The sequence below is a fragment of the Dasypus novemcinctus genome, chromosome 4, assembly GCF_030445035.2.
Source record: "Dasypus novemcinctus isolate mDasNov1 chromosome 4, mDasNov1.1.hap2, whole genome shotgun sequence".
Taxonomy (NCBI): domain Eukaryota; kingdom Metazoa; phylum Chordata; class Mammalia; order Cingulata; family Dasypodidae; genus Dasypus; species Dasypus novemcinctus.
This window is the reverse complement of record NC_080676.1, coordinates 25,781,917-25,801,379: the sequence shown is the minus strand read 5'-3', so window position 1 is coordinate 25,801,379 and position 19,463 is coordinate 25,781,917. Positions and strand designations below refer to the sequence as shown.

The 19,463-nt window shown below is 38.0% G+C and overlaps 1 protein-coding gene across 1 annotated transcript in view; it reads left to right on the top strand.

The window, feature by feature from the left end:
* The window catches only part of C4H3orf33 (chromosome 4 C3orf33 homolog), a 32,454-nt gene extending 13,284 nt beyond the window's left edge, over positions 1–19,170 (top strand). The window contains exons 3-5 of the mRNA XM_004454445.4: positions 10,210–10,357; positions 14,631–14,791; positions 18,291–19,170. Of these exons, the coding sequence (XP_004454502.1) occupies positions 10,210–10,357; positions 14,631–14,791; positions 18,291–18,692 (711 nt within the window). The 3' untranslated portion in view covers positions 18,693–19,170. The remainder of the gene's footprint in view (positions 1–10,209; positions 10,358–14,630; positions 14,792–18,290) is intronic.
* The last annotated feature ends 293 nt before the right edge of the window (positions 19,171–19,463 follow it).

The following is a 19,463-nucleotide window of genomic DNA, read 5'->3' as shown; positions in this document are numbered from 1 at the left end:
TAATCCCTGATGTTTGTCATTTGAATAATAGATGTCTTGGGGTAGTCTATTCAGATTTATTTTGTTTGGGGTGCATTGTCCTTCTTGGATATTGATATTTATGTCTTTCGTAAGGGTTGGGAAGTTTTTGGTCATTATTTTCTCAAATATTCTTTCTGCCACTTTTCCATTCTCTTCTCCTTCTGGGACACTGTCAAATGCATATTTGTGCATTTCATGTTGTCATTCAGTTCCCTGCGACCCTGTTCCATTTTTTCCATTCTTTTTCTGTTCTCCTGTCTTTTCAAGTTCAGATCTTCTGTCTTTGATATCACTAATTCTGTCTTTGATTCATTCAAATCTGTTATTATGTGCCTTTAATATATTTTTCCCACTCCTCCCCCCACCCTGCTGTTTTTTGCTGTCTATGTCCATTTGCTATGTGATCCTCTGTATCTACTTCTCTTTTTGTCTTCTCTTCTCATTTTTCTCCTCTAGGATTCACTGGGATTCGATGCTGGGGACCTCTGATGTGGAGAGAGGTTCCCTGTCACTTGTGCCACCTCAGTTCCTAGTTTGTGTTGTACCTCGCCTTGACTCTGTCCTTTGTCTCTCCTTTTGTTGTGGCATCATCTTCCTGCGTGACTCACTTGCATAGGTGCTGGCTTGCCGCGCAGGCACTCAGCTCACTGTGTGGTCACTGACTCGCCACGCAGGTACACTTTTTTTCTTTTTTTTACCAGGAGGCCCCAGGGATCGAACCCAGGTCCTCCTATATGGTAGGCAGAAGTCCAATAACTTGAGCCACATTCACTTCCTTCTAATGTATTATTTAATCTCATCCATTGTGTTACTTTTCTTTTCAGGCTTTCAAATTGTTCCTTATGCTCACCCAGTGTCTTCTTCATATCTTTTATCTCTTTAGTCATATTTTCTTCAGTTATTTAAATTGATTTAGGAGATTTGTGTGATTATCATCGATTGGTTATCTTAAATCCTGTAGCTTATCAGGATGTTTATTTTGTCCCTTTGTTTGGGCTATCTCTCCCTGTTCCCTCATATGGCCTGTAATTTTTTGTTGATGTCTAGGAATCTGAATATATAGGTGAATTTACTCTGATGACTAATTTCTCTCTGACTATTGTTCCCACCCCCCACCCCCCCACTGGTCTTCTTTGATATTTGATTCAACTTATTCTGAGCCTTTAAAATTGCCTACCTTAAGTTGTCAGAATCAGACCTGGGTCTCACTAATGGGGCACAGATTTTCTCCCAGGAGTTTGGGTTAAGAGAGACCTAAAAGTAGTTTTTTCTTGCAGTTTCCTGGCTGGCCAGCAGATGGTGATTGTTGGTGAACCTTTCCACCAGGTAGTTTCTTTCAACCTCCACTTGCCTAGTTTCTAGTCTGGCCAGAGCCATGATTCAAAGGGGGCTCTCCTGGCCAAATTCTCTGACCTCATCCACCACATCCTCCCTTTTCCCAGAGATGAAGACAGCTGTTCCTATCTCAGTTGGCTGCAGTGGACCACGGGTTATATCCCGGCTGCACACCTTGAAGCTGGGGGATGAGTCTCCCAGCTACAGCGGGGGGTTTAGTAACTCATGGTTGTCATTTCACGTTCTTTGCCTCCCTGTCCCTCGCCCTCCTAGGGGTTGCAAGCACTGTCCTGGTCTGTTGATCCCCAAAGCTGGTCCCTTGGACAGCTTTTCTCCCTTTCTCCATTGTTTTTATGAGAGAGCTGAGTCCTGACTGCATACTATGATTCTGTCTTCCTGGAACTCCCTAACTACTTCTTGCTATTGAATGAGATTTCAGTGTCATAGAGTACTGGCAGGATTTATTGGTTCTGTGTGTATATATTCCCTACATTTACTGTGTCTGTATCGTACTACATTGTCATTCACAAAAACTCCCCATTCTCCTCCTGGACCCCTCCCCCTCAGCTCCTGATAACCTCTGATCTATTTACTGTCTATGAATTTGCTTATTCTAGATATTTCATATAACTGAAATCTACAGTATTTGTCCTTTTGTATCTGGCTTATTTCTCTTAGTATAATGTTTTGTTTTGTTTTTTTAGGTACCAGGGCCAGGGATTGAAGCCAGGACCTCATATGTGGGTAGCCAGTACTCAACCACTGAACCACATCAGCTTACCTGAATTGGTTTTATTGTTTGTTTTCCTTGTTGTTTGCTTTTTTTATCAGGAGGCACCAGGAACGGAACCCGGGACCTCCCGTGTGGGAAGCAGGTACTCAATTGCTTGAGCCACATCTGCTACCTTAGCATAACATTTTTAATGTTCATCCATGTGATAGTGTATATCAGAACTTCATTCCATTTTACAGCAAAACAGTATTCCAAAGGATGTATATAACACATTTTGTTTATCCACTCATCTATTAATGAATAGTTGGGTTGTTTCTGTCTTTCGGCTATCATGAATAATGCTGCTGTAAACAGAGGTGTACAAGTATCTGAGTGAGTTCTTGCTTTCAGTTCTTTTGGGTATACAGTTAGGAGTGGAATTGCCAGGACATATGATAATCCTTGAACTCATTTTTTTTCTTTAGTGATGTTTTCAGTTTACAGAAAAATCAGGCAGAAAGTACAGTATTCCCATGTACCTTTACTCCCCCTGCCACAGACACAGTTTTCCCTATTATTAACATGTTGCCCCAGTGGTACTTTCATTACAGTTGATGAAACAATTTTACTATAGTTACGCTACTAACTATACTTCATAGTTTACATTAAACTCATTAAGGCATTAAATTCATTTTAACTTTATGTTTAATAGGCTCTTTCTTATAACATTTGCATGATTTTGTAAGACATTCATTTTTAACATATATACATGTTTTTAGAATGGAACTTTTTGAAACTTAGTTCTTTTTCTTTATTTTATAACCCATATGTTCCATGACATTGGTTTTTTTAAGTTTTCCAGTTGCCAAAAGATTAAATCATCTGATTAAGAATTTAAACAGAAATAGTGCTGAGGGGCCCTTTCTTTTGTTACCCTTTAAAAATACTTGTGGTGAGTGGATGTGGCTCAAGCAGTTGGGCACCCTCTTCCCACATGGGAGGTCCCAGGTTTGATTTCTGGTGCCTCCTAAAGAAAACAACAATGAACAGACACAGCAAGTGGGGAGCAGGTATGGCTCAAGTAGGTGGGCACCTGCCTTCCACATGGGAGGTCCCAGGTTTGGTTTCTGGTGTCTCCTAAAGAAGATGAGCAGACACAATGAGCAGACACAATGTGCAGACACAACAAGCAGACACAAGGAGTAGACAACAAGCAGAAACAACCAGCAGACAGATGATTCAGCCATCTCGGGGTGAAAATACATGCATTGGGGAGCTGCTGTAGCTCAGGGTTGAGTGCCTTCTTCCCATATAGGAAGTTCTAGGTTTGATCCCTGGTACCTCCCCAAAACAAACAAACAAACAAATGAATGGGAAAAAAAACACCTCTCATTGAGGAATAGGTGTAGCTCAGTGACTGAGTGCCTGCTTCCCCTGTACGAGGTCTGGGGTTCAATCCCCGGCACCTCCTAAAAAAAAAAAAAAAAAGGAATACACGCATCAGTTATGGGTTATTTTAAGCTCTTTGTTTTTGCAGTACATAGTTCAACACTTCATCTATAATATTAAGCTAGACATTTTTATTGTTTTCATTTTTATTTTTATGGATTTTCACATCGTGATCCTGCTTACATAATATTAGGCATATTATTGACATATCCAAGTTACTTATTGATGAATACAAATTGACTTTTGGATGTTAATGATATTATTCATTTTAGACTTTAGTTCTGATGTTACTTTTTGATAACATTGACTAACCAGTAATGAGAAGAGCAAACTAAGGAGATAGAAAAACAACATTGGAACATTAGGGTATAAAAAACTGTAGCCTAACAGGATGAATTTGGCTGCAAGTAAGAAAAACTCTAACTAAAAGCAGTTTATAACCAAGTAAGGGGTTTATTTTTCTCATGTCACAAGAATTCTAGAAGTAGGAGCTGCTGGCATGGTTTTCTGGGTCATGGCATAAGAGCTGAGGTGTGTATGATTCTCTTGACATTTCCTCATAGCACACAATGGCTGCTATAATTCCAAATATCCTACCCATGTTCAAGGCAGGTAGAAGGAGAAAAGGAAGATGCCAGCAAAAACTTTCGCTGAAGTCCTCAGCAGACTTTTGCTTACACCTTATTGTCACATGGCCACTAGTAGTTAGAAAGGAGGCTAAAAAGCAATTGTTGGCTTTTCCATGTCTTGTGTATGGTGGGAAGGAAGGAGGGGCTTGGGAATGAGCATTGCATTAGCCAGCCGAGGACCTGCCACAAGGAGACTTGATAGTTCTTTTTCACCTTTCTTTTTTTTTTTTTTTTAGATCAAGTATTAGTATGTATTTATGCACAATAATGAAGACATTTCCAAGGTGAACTGGAAATACAAACATAAGTTTAACAGCTTTTATTATATTAAATAACCAAAATTCCTTTTACTTCCCAAACTGGTAAAGAATAAATAATATATAATATGGTACAAAAAATAACCAGGAAGAATCAGCTTTGTTTTTGTATTGCTGGTTTTGCTCTCTTTTTCTTTCAATTCTTTCAAGTAATTCTTTCAGTTACTAGTAGACAATTTCCATTTTAATATTTAAATTAAAAAAAAATTACACATGCACTGTGCCATGCACTTTATATGCATAATTTCATTAATGCCTATAATAATCTTGTGATGTAGGTATTCTTATACTTAACTTTTATAAATGAGGAGATGGCTGCTCAAAGAAGCTAAACAACTTTCACAAGAATATCCATGTAGTAGAGCTGAATTTCAACTTTACATCTTACTGAGTTTGAAACCTTTTTTTTTTTTTCTCTTTACTACAATGCTTCCTGCTTTTGTCTGTTTGTCTTTGGAGCATCTTTCTATTTGTCTTTCGGACACATCCTTTATCATGTGAAACTTAGGCACAGGGTCCTCGTTAGTGGCATGCTTTTCTGCCTCTTCTAGGGAGCATGTCCTGTTTATCACAAGCTCAGGATTCACTTCCTTTAAAGATGTCTTCCTCATCTGTTCTCATCCTTTGGATATTTCCATTTTGACCTCCTAGTGTTCATACTTTCTCTTAAACCTACCAATGTATTGTTCTATAGTTGTATTCAGGTTATTTTATGTGAACTTTGTTTGTCTTTCAAATAGTACCTGCTATGGCACAGCACTGAACTTTCCGCTGTTGTGGAATCTAGAAAAAGTATATGCAATAGGATCTGCCGTTATAAGCTCTACACCAAGACTGAACTCCCTGAGAGCAAGACATGGGGTTCTATTTCAGTTTCTTCCCTTTGCTGCTTATAATTTCCCCCAACCCTGCATAAAAAGGACACTTTTGGACTGTTCTATGGATATCTTTTAATGAAAGCACATCAGAAGTAAAAGGGATGGATTTTTAGAAGCTGACTACATCTTAAGTGGCCCTCTCTCCTTCTCTGTCTTGCCTTCCCTGGGCAAAATATTCTTGGGTTCTGACCTGCGATATATTTTTCAGGCTCTTTACTGTTTTTCCCTTTTCTTCTGGTTCCAGTTTGTTGGAAGTTTTTAATAAAATGTGATACCACAGCTAAGCACAATATATCCCACTTAGGGCCTGATTTAGAGCAATCCCTTCCTCGCCTCTCTTTTTCTGGATGCTGCTTATAATAATGTTGCCTTGGGTTGAATTTTGGCAGGGTGAAAGGGGTTACACTCTTATTTTTAAAGCCTTGCCACACTTATATACTTATTTTGGGTTCACAGTCAATTAAAACCCCTAAATCTTTTTTTATACCTGCTAATATTAATTTAATCTCTCCCATTTTTCATTTGGGGGAGGGGTGGGGAAGTGGTTTACAGGGACAGGCTTTTACATTTTAGTCTATCATTCTAATTGTCAGAATCTTTTTGAATATTAACTCTGACTTCAAAGTTCATATCCTTCCCAGAATCAGGCCATCCTGATATTTGAGCCTTAAGCCAAATATTTAAGTAATTGATGATCTTATTAAACTGGAGAGGATCCAGGATAGAGCCCCATGGCTTACTCCTAGAGCACTGCCTCCCACTGACATTGATTCATAAGGGCCACCTTACTGATGTCATCTGACTGTGTGTCATAAACTTTGTCAGGTGACTCACTTACCTTCATGCATCATATTAAGTTGTCATGTCTCTTTAGTTTCCTTTAATCTAGACTATTACTCTCTCTTTTTACAAAAATTTTTATCATTCATGACACTTGAGGAGTCCAAACCAATTGTTTTGTAGAAGGTTGTACAATCTGGATTTGTCTGTTTCCTCATTATGATCAGCATAAACATTTTGGCAAGAAGGTGATGGTTTGTACTTCCTATTGTATTGCTTCAAGAGGCTAATGTCAGTTTGTCCTTTAACAAAGTTACCACATCTAACAAAATGAACAACAATCCCCTAGTATCATCTTATACACAATCCATATTCAGATTTGATTGTGTCAATGGTATCTTTTTTTATAATTGACCAGTTCAAATCAGGATTCAAATGGCCAATATATTGTATTTCTTTGCTATTTTCTTAAGTCTTGTTTATTCTATAACAGTTGTCCCCTTTTTTCCCCAAGCTGTTGATTTGTTAGAAAAACCAAGTCATTATTACCCCATAGGTTATCCCACATTCTATGTGAGGCATTGTCTGTTAATAACATTTTCTTGCATGTAAAAGTTTTTTAAAATGTTCAGTTTAACTTCACTGTCATAGGAAGTCAGGTACTAACTTATACTTTTGTGTTATGTGAGGCTTTTAACCAGCCATGATTATGAATAAAGCTTGTCTGTGTAATATTGTTAATGTGGAAGACATAGGCTCCAAATGTGACTGATCCCAGGACAACATCTAGGTGTTAGGTATTTCCATTCTTTTTTTTTTTTTTTTTTTAATTTTTTTATTTTTTATTGACTTTGTAATAATATTACATTAAAAATATATATGTGAGGTCCCATTCAACCCCACCCCCCCACCCCCCCCTCTCCCCCCCCCCAACAACACTCGTTCCCATCATCATGACACATCCATTGGATTTGGTAAGTACATCTTTGGGCACCTCTGCACCTCATATACATTGGTTCACATCATGGCCCATACTCTCCTCTATTCCATCAAGTAGGCCCTGTGAGGATTTACAATGTCCGGTGATTACCTCTGAAGCACCATCCAGGGCAGCTCCATGTCCTGAAGACGCCTCCACCTCTCATCTCTTCCTGCCTTTCCCCATACCCTTTGTCCATTATGTCCACTTTTCCCAATCCAATGCCACCTCTTCTATGTGGACACTGGATTGGTTGTGTCCATTGCACCTTTATGTCAAGAGGAGGCTCAGATTCCACCTGGATGCTGGATGCAATCCTCCCATTTTCAGTTGTAATCACTCTAGGCTCCATGGTGTGGTGGTTGTCCTTCTTCATCTCCATCTTAGCTGAGTGTGGTAAGTCCAATAAATCAGATTGTAGGTGCTGGAGTCTGTTGAGGCTCAGGATCTGGCTATCACATTGTCAGTCCAGAGATTCAAATCCCCTAAATATATCTTAAACCCCAACATTAACTGCACCTCCAGCACATTAGCATGAAAGTCTTATGAAGGGAGATCCCATCTGAGTCCAGATTCATCACACATAAACACCATTTCCAAAGAGGGGCCATCTGCCCTGGTAGTTAACCCCATCGGCCATGACCATAACTCCCATGGGTCTCTTTAGCCCTCAAAGGAACCAATATCTGGGGGTTGTATCTGCTTTATCTGTCTCTCTGACTCTGCTCAGTTGTGCATGAGGGCAAACCTTCTGCCAGCCTCCAGACTCTTTTTTAGAAACTCGTAGCCATATAAACTCATTTCTCCTTTCCATTTCCCCCTTACTTTAGGTCAAACAGCATTTTAAAGTCATGGTATTTTATGTAGACATGGATATTCTGCTGATCCGCATTGAACCTTCCGTATAAGGTCATTTTCCAGTTGCATCATCAGTTGGTAGTTGATAGTGGTCCCTCGTTGCCAGGGAGGCTCATCCCCGGGTGTCATGTCCCACGCTGGGGGGAAGGCATTGCATTTACATGCTGAGTTTGGCTTCAAGACTGGCCACATTTGAGTAACATGAAGGCTGACAGAAGGAAATTCCCAGGCACAAAGTTGCTCTAGGCCTTGTTATTATTTTGGGTTTATCAGCTCACAAGCATAGTCATTAGTATCAGGGGCTCACTGTTGAACCCTCACTCCCTCCCGGTCCCCACCACTGTACCTGGGAGACTGTCGCTGCTCCCCTAGGGACCACGACAGAGCACCACTGGCCAGGAACCCAGTACCCCCCCTACTGTGGTTTTTAATTGTTGCCACTATGAGTATATCCAAACATTACCATGCACCCTGGACATATGTTCTGTACAGCTCCCTGTCAGTCATATATCACCTGTCATTGGTATCCCATACCAGTATCCCTCCATTGCCATTGTTGAAACACTCTGTGATCCAGAACTCCCCGAAATTTGAAGCCCAATATAATGTCATGGTCCCTTACTAGGGAATGGCATATAGCGATGAGTTTAAAGGATAGATAAAGAACTTGGATAAAGTTAGATAAAGAACTTAGATAAAGAATGTTGACTTGAAAAAATTCCACATCCTATTTTTTTCTTTTTTTCTTTTTTTTTTTTCCCCCCCCCCCCCCCCAATTATTCAGCTTTTCTTCACAGGAGTCCTAGACCACAGCAATGTATATATATAATATACAGCACTCCCACACATCCACCAGAAAACCTTTTCCCTTCCACAGTGATACTCTTACGCCCTATTCATATCATATTTACTTAAAGTGATGTACAGAGTCTGAGACATTAGCTTTCTAACAAGGTGACATCTGTGCTTACATTATGGTGCATACTTTAGGATACACAGTTCTTTACATTTTTAGTTATCCTATGTTTTACATTATGGTTTACATTATCAGTCTGTCATCTCCTATATGTTATGGTGTAATATTACATGTTTTATATCCATCCTTGTGTACTCTCAAGAAACTCCTCTCTTACCCCCCATTTACTTTGGTTCCACACATTTAACGTCCATTTTCCCTTCCACCTTGGTGCCCTCAGTGATAGCCAACCTCCGTTTCCTGAGGAGCCACTTCCAGAGATAGATGGAATAGTGTTCAGGGCCTAACTTGCTCAACTGCCCCAATGCCCTGGGAGCCACCCTTTCTCTCGAGGGATACAGTTCCCTCTATTGGATGGCATTAGTCCTCCCCAGGATGTGGGTCCACCCCCACTCTCACTACTTGGGTTTCTACCCCATGGTGTCACCCACTCTGGCAGAATGAGCATTTAGACATTCCCCAGCAGCCCGTCCTGCATCAGACCCTCCCCTCCGAGCATTCTAAACAGGTAACCCTCTTTATTGGTATTTCCATTCTTAATGTTGTCCTCCTCCTTCTCCCCAATTTCCCTTTTTCTCCAAGATAAAAAACAACAAAAAAAAGTCTTGTTAATTCAGAATTCTAATTTGATTTGATTCAGCTTTGTTTAGATTTTCCAAGCAACATCTGCTTGAATAGATTATACATATATACAATAGGTAAATGTCTGTTGAACCAGATCTGTTTGGTGGTAGGCACACTCACTGCCTTTTTTTTTTTAATTAACTTTTTAATTTACCCCCACTGCCAGCTTGTTTTGCTGTCTGCTCTCTGTGTCCATTCGCTGTGCATTTTTTCTATGTCCACTTGTCTCCTTTTGTTGCGTCATCTTGCTGCGTCAGCTCTCCGTGGCATGGGTGCAAGCCAGCTTACCTTCACAAGGAGGCCCTGGGACGTGAACCCAGGGCCTCCCATATGGTAGACGGGAGCCCAACGATTGAGTCACGGCCACTTCCCACACTCACTGCTTTTTGATGAATTGTGTCATGTTTTGAGGATGTAAGCTTTTAGAAGGTAGGAATCTGTTTGTTGTTATCTATATAATAGTTTGGAATAAATAGAAAATAATGATTTCTAAATTTCCTATATAAACTTTTCATTTAAATTATATTAAAGTAGTAATGTAAAATTATGGATCAAATTTAAAAGTTTTGATGATGATTCTTGTTAAATGTGATAATTTTATTTTTAAAAGAAAATAATAATAGTTATATTTTTCTTCTTATAAATCAACAGACATCAAAATTCACAAGTTCTTCAGATATTCCAGTAGAATTTATAAAAAGGAATGTTAAGTTACGTGGACGGTTACGCCGAATAACCGAGAATGGCTTAGAAATTGAACATGTTCCTATTACTTTACCTATTGTATCTTCATGGAAAAGTAAGTAAAGTGCAAGAATAGTAAACCTAACTATTGTAGTGCTCTTTTATCAGATGTTATTAATAAAAAAGCATAAAAATACCATTTTAATTCCTAGCTCTCTATTATCTTTGGGAGAAAGTCCAAATTCATGGTTTTACATATAAAAATCTATTTAATTGGCTCCAGGTTTCCTTTCTTCCTTCTCTCCTTTTTTTTCAACCACCCAGTCTTTCTTTCAGTCATTCAATCTGTCATTCCACAAATTTTGAGCACCTATTATGTTCCAAAGTCTAAACTAGCTGTGCAGTACTGTGTGAAACAAGACCTCTCTGTCCCTTGGAGTTTACAGTCTAGGTGGAAGATTGACAACAAACAAGTGAAAAATTGTCCTAAGAGCTATGAAGAAAAAGAGCACGGTGGTTGGATAGCAAATTGTTGAGGGTCTTGGGAAAGGGTAACCTATACTTTATAGTCTTATCAGAGAAGGCCTCATCGAGGAGCTATTTATTCTGACACTCAAAAAATGAGAGGGGGCTAACTAGGAAGAGCATGGGTGGAAGTGAACTTGGCACTTTTGAGACGCATGTGAGGGCTCTGTGACCTGGGCCCCAGAAAGAAGGGATGAGAGGGGTCAGATGAGGTGGGAGAGGTTGGCAGAGATCAGATCTGTCCTGCTGCAATTCCCATTTCTCCCTGCTTCTCCTCCGAGACTCCAGCCATACCAACCTTCCTGCTTCTGACATGGGATCCCTCGGCCTCAGGGAATGGCTCCTTGCCTACAGAACCTTGGCTCCTTTTGAACTCCTTCCTATTGATTCTTTAAGCTCCAGCTCAAATGGCACCTCTCATTTGAAGCTTTCCTTAGCTCCCAAGCAGAATTAGCCTCTTTACTGTGCTGCCACAGAAATATATACACAACTCAATAACAGTACTTATTTACCCTTTCCTATGATTATGTATATATTTTTATATCCTTCACCAAACTGTGAGTTCCTGGTGGACAGGGAACCTTCTCCATTTATCTTGCTTTTCTCAGTCCCTAGAAAAATGCCTAGTCTCTAGAAAAATTAGGCAATAGAGATTTGATAAAATTGTTGAATGAATTACCTTAGTTCTATTCTTAACATTTTTAGTTTTATGAAGAGAGTCTTTTTAACCTCTGGATGTCTGAATATAACCATGATTGATTATTAATATAAAGGAATAAGATTGATTTTTTCCCCCAAACATATCTGACATGATTGATTCTTTTAACAAATCGAGTAGAACCTACATAATTTGAAAGTATTGCTCCCTAAAGAGACATTACCAAGGATGTTTATTTGTTGCACACTTCCTCACTAAGCAGGGTTTATACTTCATAAGTCCTTAACTTCTCAATTGTTATAACAATTTAAATCTCTCTTTTCTGAAATAGTAATGACTCTTTAGGGCTAAGGCAGCAAAGTCACTGCTGATAGCTCTGCTGTGCAGGCTGTGCACTGTGCAACTCCAGGGGTGATACTCAATAGGAATTGGCCTCTTGGGGTCTTGCGGTGCTTGGACACTGTAATCGGCATATATGCATATTATTAATGAGTTCCATATCCAGTAATAATGTGTTTATCATGGCAAGTAATTTAGTACATAGAACCAAAATTTTAGAATGGAAAGGAACCCTGAAAAGCATTAATTCCCACCTTACTATTCCCAACTTATTTTACTATTTTCTGTAAAGGTTAAATGCCACGTATAAGGCTACCTAGCCAATTATTGATGAAATCAAAGCTAGAAAGCACATTTCCTGCCAGCTCTAGAACTTCACATATAAAGAAACAAAGGTTAAAGAAATAGGGGGTCATATGTTTTGTACTTCTCAGCAGATGTTCACCACAGTAAACATAACGATGGTGTTAATACCTTTATGCGTGACCCATATAAATGGCTCACATGAAAGAGATCATTTTGCATTTACAGAAGTGAAACCTGTTTACTGTAAAGTGGTTATAGAACTGGTAAGTTGTTACAGAAGCACCATTTAAAATCATGTAATACAATACTATATCATCTTCGTTTCTAAATAGTTATTAATTGAAAGTTCTTTATGTTCCTTTCACTATGTTTACTACCTGGTTTAGAAGATAATAATGGACTTTTGACTTTGTTGTGAGAAGGGCTAAAATCCAGGCCCTAAACGCTGAGGCCATCTAACCTTAAAAGTATGCTTCAGATGACTCCATATCAGAGTGAAGTCTTCCTGATATAGTGGAACATGTATTGGGGTGAAGAGATGTGTTCAGTTTCCAGTTCTGGGCTGTGATTTCCACTGCTATGAAACAAGAGTGTTAGAAAATTTCCAAGACTCCTTTCTCATGTACTATTTGTGACACTCCTTCCGCAAAGATTTTATCTTTGGTGTATCCTAATGAGGAAATACACAGGCACATGCATGTACCGTGGGTAGCTTAAAATTTTTATGAAGTGAAACATTTAGAACACTTCATTTATTCAACAGATATTTGAATGTTTGCCATTTGCTGCAATCTCAGTATAGAGTGGCAAACAAAATGGAAACGAGCCTACATTAGTTATGAAACCTGCAGTGGGGAAATTATTCAAAGCATTCTCATATTCCTGATAGTAAAAAAATAATGTTTTGATATATGTGGAGAAGATATCAATATAATGTTCTTGTTTCATTTAGTTGTCCATTGTCAGAAATTCACTTGTAAGAGTATGTAAGTCTAGGGTACAATTTAGTTGCTTCTCTATCATAGCCTAATTTTCTAAAAATTTTCAAATATTCAGTCACAAAGTTTCTTATCCATCTCATAAGCCAGAACTATAATGAACTCTCAGTTCATTTGTGGTTTGCTTTAGTTTTCCTCTCATATCTACAGTTATTCCTAGGTGCCCATGCTAATAATATTTTGGAGAAAATATACTATGGGTATAATATATTTGTTAAATTCTTATGAATACATCATATTTTTAAACCCTCAAAGGGGGAATTTGCTAACTTTTAAAGAGCCCAATAACCTTTGTCAAGTGAAGAATTAGGATTTTAACACTTTAGGTTGAAAGCGTTAAACTAGATTCATGGACCATCCAACTGAAGGCTTAGGTCTTAAAAGCTTTGGTTTCAAAGACTAAGGGATGTTGTATTAGAAGACAGCTGGTTAGTGTTGATGGAAACACTAAAGAATTGGAGGGAAACCTCAGAATCTTCAGCTTTCTCTTTAAACAATAAAAGAATTCATCTAAACTTTATTTGTTCTACTCTAATCTGATTTGTGTATTTACTGTATCACAAAGTTTTGCGGGCAGAATCATCCTACTTACACTTTTGCAAGTATTCACTTCAGCATAGGATTTCTGTGCTGTGTGGTTGAAATCACCATGAGGAACACCTTTTAATACTATTCTAATTGAAACCCTTGGACAGGTTTCAAGAAGCCCATGTCTTAAAAGAATATTTCTCTATTAACAAATAATATTAAAGTAGGGTTCTTGGATATCTTCTTGGACTCAGCTATAATTTTTTTTCCTAGACATTAAGTGAATCACTCAATATATGTTAAATTTATAATTTCTTTTAAAAAAGACATTAAGAATTTTTGTCACTCATTATCCTGTTTTGAAAAATTAAAAACTTTTTCTAAACCAAAATCCTATTAGGAAAGTTAAATTGAGGGGAGCAGATGTAACTCAAGTGGTTGAGTGCCTGCTTACCATGGATGAGGTCCTGGGTTCCATCCCTGGTACCTCCTAAAAAAAAAAGTTAAATTGGTTAAATTTTTATTGAGAGTTTGAGACCTTCTTACTACTGTATTACTTTGAATATAAATTGATAAAATCCTGTTTGGAGGTTAGTTTCAGAAAATATACCAGAAAGTAATAATATAAAAAATAATAACTGATAACATTTATTGAGATGGAAGATATCCTCAATAAGTGAAAAAGCAGTTTATATAGCTCTATTGGTAAGAAGAGCCTATTTCACTAAACTACAAATCTTCAACTTTGCATGTATATATGCACTGAAATCTGAACATTTTTTAAAAAAGCTGAATTGGTTGAATCTTATATTTTCTTCTTTAGCTTATTGAAATGGGCTTTTGAAATTTTACCCCATCTGTTCTATGCTTGTATTGCTTTAAGAGAAAACTTGCATACAGAAATGGACCTACATCTAGAGAGTCTGAGTATTTATAAACAAACATATTCAGTTGTTATTTTGGGCCAAATAACTTTGGAATTTTCTTTTGCAACATGTATTAAAACTAAATTCTTTTCTACTTAACTTGTTTAGATGAGCCACGTGGTGTTTTGCTGGTGAGGTTGGCTGGAGTAGAACTCACTGAAATTGGAAAGGTGTGGTTGCAAAATGAATTAAAATCTTCCCAACTACTGTGGTTCCAACTTCTTGGAAAGGAGGAATCAGCCCTCTTTTGCTACCTTTTAGTGAATAAGGTAAGTAGTGTGAGGAAATAACTAGCAACATTTTATTCTTATTTATAATTAAACCTTATTTAATTAGAATTTTAACTGTATAATGGAACTTGGAATTTTTTTCTTTTTAAACAGCTACTAATAGTGATTATGTGTAGAGAGCCAGCTATCTTCCAGATATTTCATATGATAATTTTATTATAAAATTTTAGTTATATATGCTTTATTAGAAAAAGTAGAAAATTAAGAAAAAGGGAAAAACCTTCAAATTATTGATCTGGACATTGTTAACTTATATTTATACTTTTATTTATTCATGGGTGTATTTTATCACTCTTGTTATTAGAAATCTCTTGTTAAGTGAGTCTAGGTTGAATCTCCTATCTTCTTCTATAGCTTATTAAAATGGGCTTTTGAAATTTTACTGAAATTGTCTAGATTGGCCTCACCTTTGTTTATGTTTATTTCAAACTAGACTAACCCTTATGTATACTCACTACTGTGATGGTAACCATTCTACCCTCCCCTGTTTGAATCCATTAAAACTCTATAAACTTCTCAAAATCAGGTAAGGCAGATTTGAGACAACTGGTCCCCTCCCTAACTTCTGCCAGCGTTAATAAACCTGCTCTCTCTCATGACCATCTCAATGTGGACTCCAGTTCATCTGCTTCAGGCAAGGACCCAGAGGGACCCCTGTACGGTCTTCCTTCAAAACCATTTTAATTCTTAAAAGTTTTTTGGATTATTAATAGAAATCCATTAATTTTTCATGTCCAAATCATATTCTTTTAAAATTAGAATTATCTAAAACTGATTGGTTGTATCATCTTACAATTAAAAGTAAGTTGATAGGGAAGCGACTGTGGCTTAATCAGATGAGCTCCCATCTACCACATGGGAGGCCCTCAGTTCGCATCCTGGGGCCTCCTTGTGAAGGCAGGTTCGCCTGCATGCCACAGAGTGCCATCCGGTCTGCAGATGCTGCGGAGCTCCGCCCGGCCTGCAGACGCCGTGGAAAGCCAACTCAGTAAGGTGATGCAACAAAAAGAAGGGAGACAAGAGAACACAGAGGAGCCCCTAGCAAATGGACGCAGAAAGCAGACAGCAAGCAAGCTGCAAGGGGGGGAGGGGAAATAAATAAATACAGGCACAGAAGAATGTGCAACAAATGGACACAGAGAGCAGACTGTACACAAAAAAGTTGCAAGGGGGGGAATATATATATAAAAAAAGTAAGTTGATAATGCAAAGTTATGTAAAACAACCCAAAGACCTTTAAAAATTTTTCCTCTTCTTTTACACTGAGGAGTGTGATTATCAAAAAAGGGAGAGGATTAAAATGATGATGAAGATGAAAATAATATATTTTGAGTGATTGCCATGTACCAGACACTGAGCTAAGTACTGTGCATGTGTTATTTATCCTCAAAATAACCCTAATAGTCATTGTTTGTGTTCCCATTTAAGGGTGGAAATCTTAAGGAAGGTAAGTGCCTTGACTGGGATAATCAAGTGAAAGAGTATTGAGGTCAATGCTTCCTGCCTCTTGAGCCTGCATTTACCTAAATATAGCTTTACCTTATATTGCTTTCTAAAAGGTAACAAAACTATGCCAAATGCACATTGTGGTAATTTACCTCTATTGAATTTTCATTAATTGTGAGATTGACTTTTAATTTTTCTGATCTGGTTTCAAGGAAATAAGTTGATGAAATTTAAAAGGTTGAGGAAAATGATAAACCCTTTATTCTTTTTTAAGATTTATTTATTTATTTCTCTCCTCTTCTCACCCCCGCCCCAGTTGTCTGTTCTCTGTGTCTATTTGCTGCGTGTTCTTCTTTGTCCGCTTCTGCTGTTGGCAGCAGCACGGGAATCTGTGTTTCTTTTTGTTGTGTCATCTTGCTGTGTCAGCTCTCCTTGTGGGAGGCACCATTCTTAGGCAGGCTGCACTTTCTTTTGTGCTGGCTGGCTCTCCTTACGGGGCGCACTCCTTGCTCGTGGGGCTCCCCTAAACGGGGGACATCCCTGCATGGCAGGGCACTCCTTGTGCGCAGCAGCACTGCGCATGGGCCAACTGCACATGGGTCAAGGAGGCCTGGGGTTTGAACCGCGGACCTCCCATGTGATAGACGGACGCCTTAACCACTGGGCCAAGTCCGCTTCCCAATAAACCCTTTAAAACTGCCCATACTAATTTCTTATCGTCGTGTACCAAGTAACTGCTTTTAAAGGGACAAAAGTTAGTTATGGTGTTCCTTTATATGGTCTTAGAAATCGTCTCCTAGCTTAAACGTAGAGATTTTACATTTTTAAGATTTAACTGAATTACTTGTCTGATAGAGCTACTAAATTATTAATACTTTGTTGAGCTTAATTTTGTTAGACTAAAATCCCAAAAGGCCTGTAAAAATTACGAAACAGAATCTCTTTTCCACTGTAAATTAGTGGGGGAAAAATTCTTCTTTCTTAGTTTCTTTAGGAAGTGAGATATTCCATGAGTGAAATTTCCTAAAGAATGAAGATGAAACACTGCTATTTTTATGTAAATTATTTTGGAAGAAGTCTTTTAAAAATGTATTTGTGGGGAAACGGACTTGGCCCAGTGGTTAGGGCGTCCGTCTACCACATGGGAGGTCCGCGGTTCAAACCCTGGGCCTCCTTGACCCATGTGGAGCTGGCCCATGCGCAGTGCTGATGCACGCAAGGAGTGCCGCTCCCCACAGGGGTGTCCCCCATTTAGGGGAGCCCCATGCGCAAGGAGTGTGCCCTGTAAGGAGAGCTGCCCAGCGTGAAAGAAAGTGCAGCCTGCCCAGGAACGGCGCTGCCCACACTTCCTGTGCTGCTGATGACAACAGAAGCGGACAAAGAAACAAGACGCAGCAAACAGACACAGAGAACAGACAACCGGGGGAGGAGGGGGGAATTAAATAAATAAATCTTTTTTAAAAAATAAAAAAATAAAAAAATAAAAATGTATTTGTGATACTAAGCAAAAGGGAGTTCTTTTCTCATGATGTTTGTGTAAAGCCAACTCCTGCTTTTGCATGCTAGTGCCCCCCTACATACAGGATTTCTGAACCTAATTTAACATTTCTGTGATGTGTGATGATTCCATTCATTTTGCATTTGTCTACTTTTTAGTTTTTATCTCTAAAATTCAATGACCTCTTGTCATTGTCCCGGTCTTGTTTGGTACCGCTCCCACCTCCTAGCCCCTACCCCCTCCCTCTGACGATCCAAAAAACCCTTTATTGCATCTTTGGGTTGGGAACCCAATGAGCCTGTAAAGAATTTTTGCTATAAAAGAGTCAGTTGACTTTGAGCAACAGTCCTTCCTAATGATAAAATTCTTGGATTTAGCAATAATTGTTTTATGCTCTTGGAGACCATTTTCCTTTAAATTTTTTATGTTTCTTTGGAAGACTAAAGTTGCCAAATGACTGATTTTTAAGGTAAATAAGACATTAGAGAATACAGTTTTATTAAATAATTGATTTATATTACTTTTCTATTTAAGGGAAAATATTTTAATGTGAATCTGAATGAAGAAATTTTGAGAAGAGGCCTTGGCAAAACTGTTCTTGTTAAAGGACTAAATTATGATTCTGAAATCTATTGGACAATTCACAGAAATCTACTTAGAGCTGAATTAACAGCCCTAAAAAAAGGAGAAGGAATATGGAAGGAAGAATCTGAAAAAAAAAGTTATTTGCAAAAATTCAAAGGTGCCTGGAAGGAAATATTGAACAAAGACAGTTATTTAATAAAAACTGCATCAGATTTCAATGTGAATAAAGAAAGTTATTATGAAAAATTTAGAAGAACTTACAAAACATGGAAAGACAACGTGAATAACTACTCCTTAATACTGAAGTTCAGAGAACTTAAGAATCGTATACACTTCCATAGAAAAAGGTGAAATGTGAAATATTCTGAGGTCTGGAGGAGATCTATTCTGAAAAGAAGTATTTAAACATATGGGTATTTTTCACTGTGCCAGAATGGAAATTTCCTCAGATAATCAAATTTGTAGTATAATGATCTAATGATATTTAAATATTAAATAATTAATGATTAATATAAAAATATATAAATTATTTTAAGCATATTGTGGTTAATGTAAATTTTCTATGCTTTTTGGAAAAAATGAAATACTATGAAAGTTACCATGTTGAAGGACTTACAAATATGATGTTCTAATATTTGAAGAGAAAGTATAATTATTGGTCATTATGGTATTTTTGTTATTTTGGGCAGCCATATTATTATTTACTTAAAAAAATTTTTTTTGTTGTTTAAAGAGAATTTTTGTTTATTTTTTTATTATATTGACTTTGAGTATTTATAATAAAGGTAGCCTTTATACTTTATATCTGAGGCTACATCTTCTCTCCTAACTGTTTTTTTTTGTCTTTATTTTTTTAATGTTACATTAAAAAAATATGAGGTCCCCATATACCCCCACTCCTCCCCACTGCTTTTTACCCACATGTAAATTTGATACAGTGCTGTAAGAGAAGGCACTTAGACCACTCTTAGTGAGGCAGGCTAGTTTAGGGAATGAGAAAATGAATCTGGGACCTGGCAGAAAAACAGCCGTGAAACACATGGCCATGGAATTCCACCTGGAACCCCTCCCCCCCCATGGGAAAGAACCCCACTAGAAGGCTGCTGGAAGAATCCTGTGAGG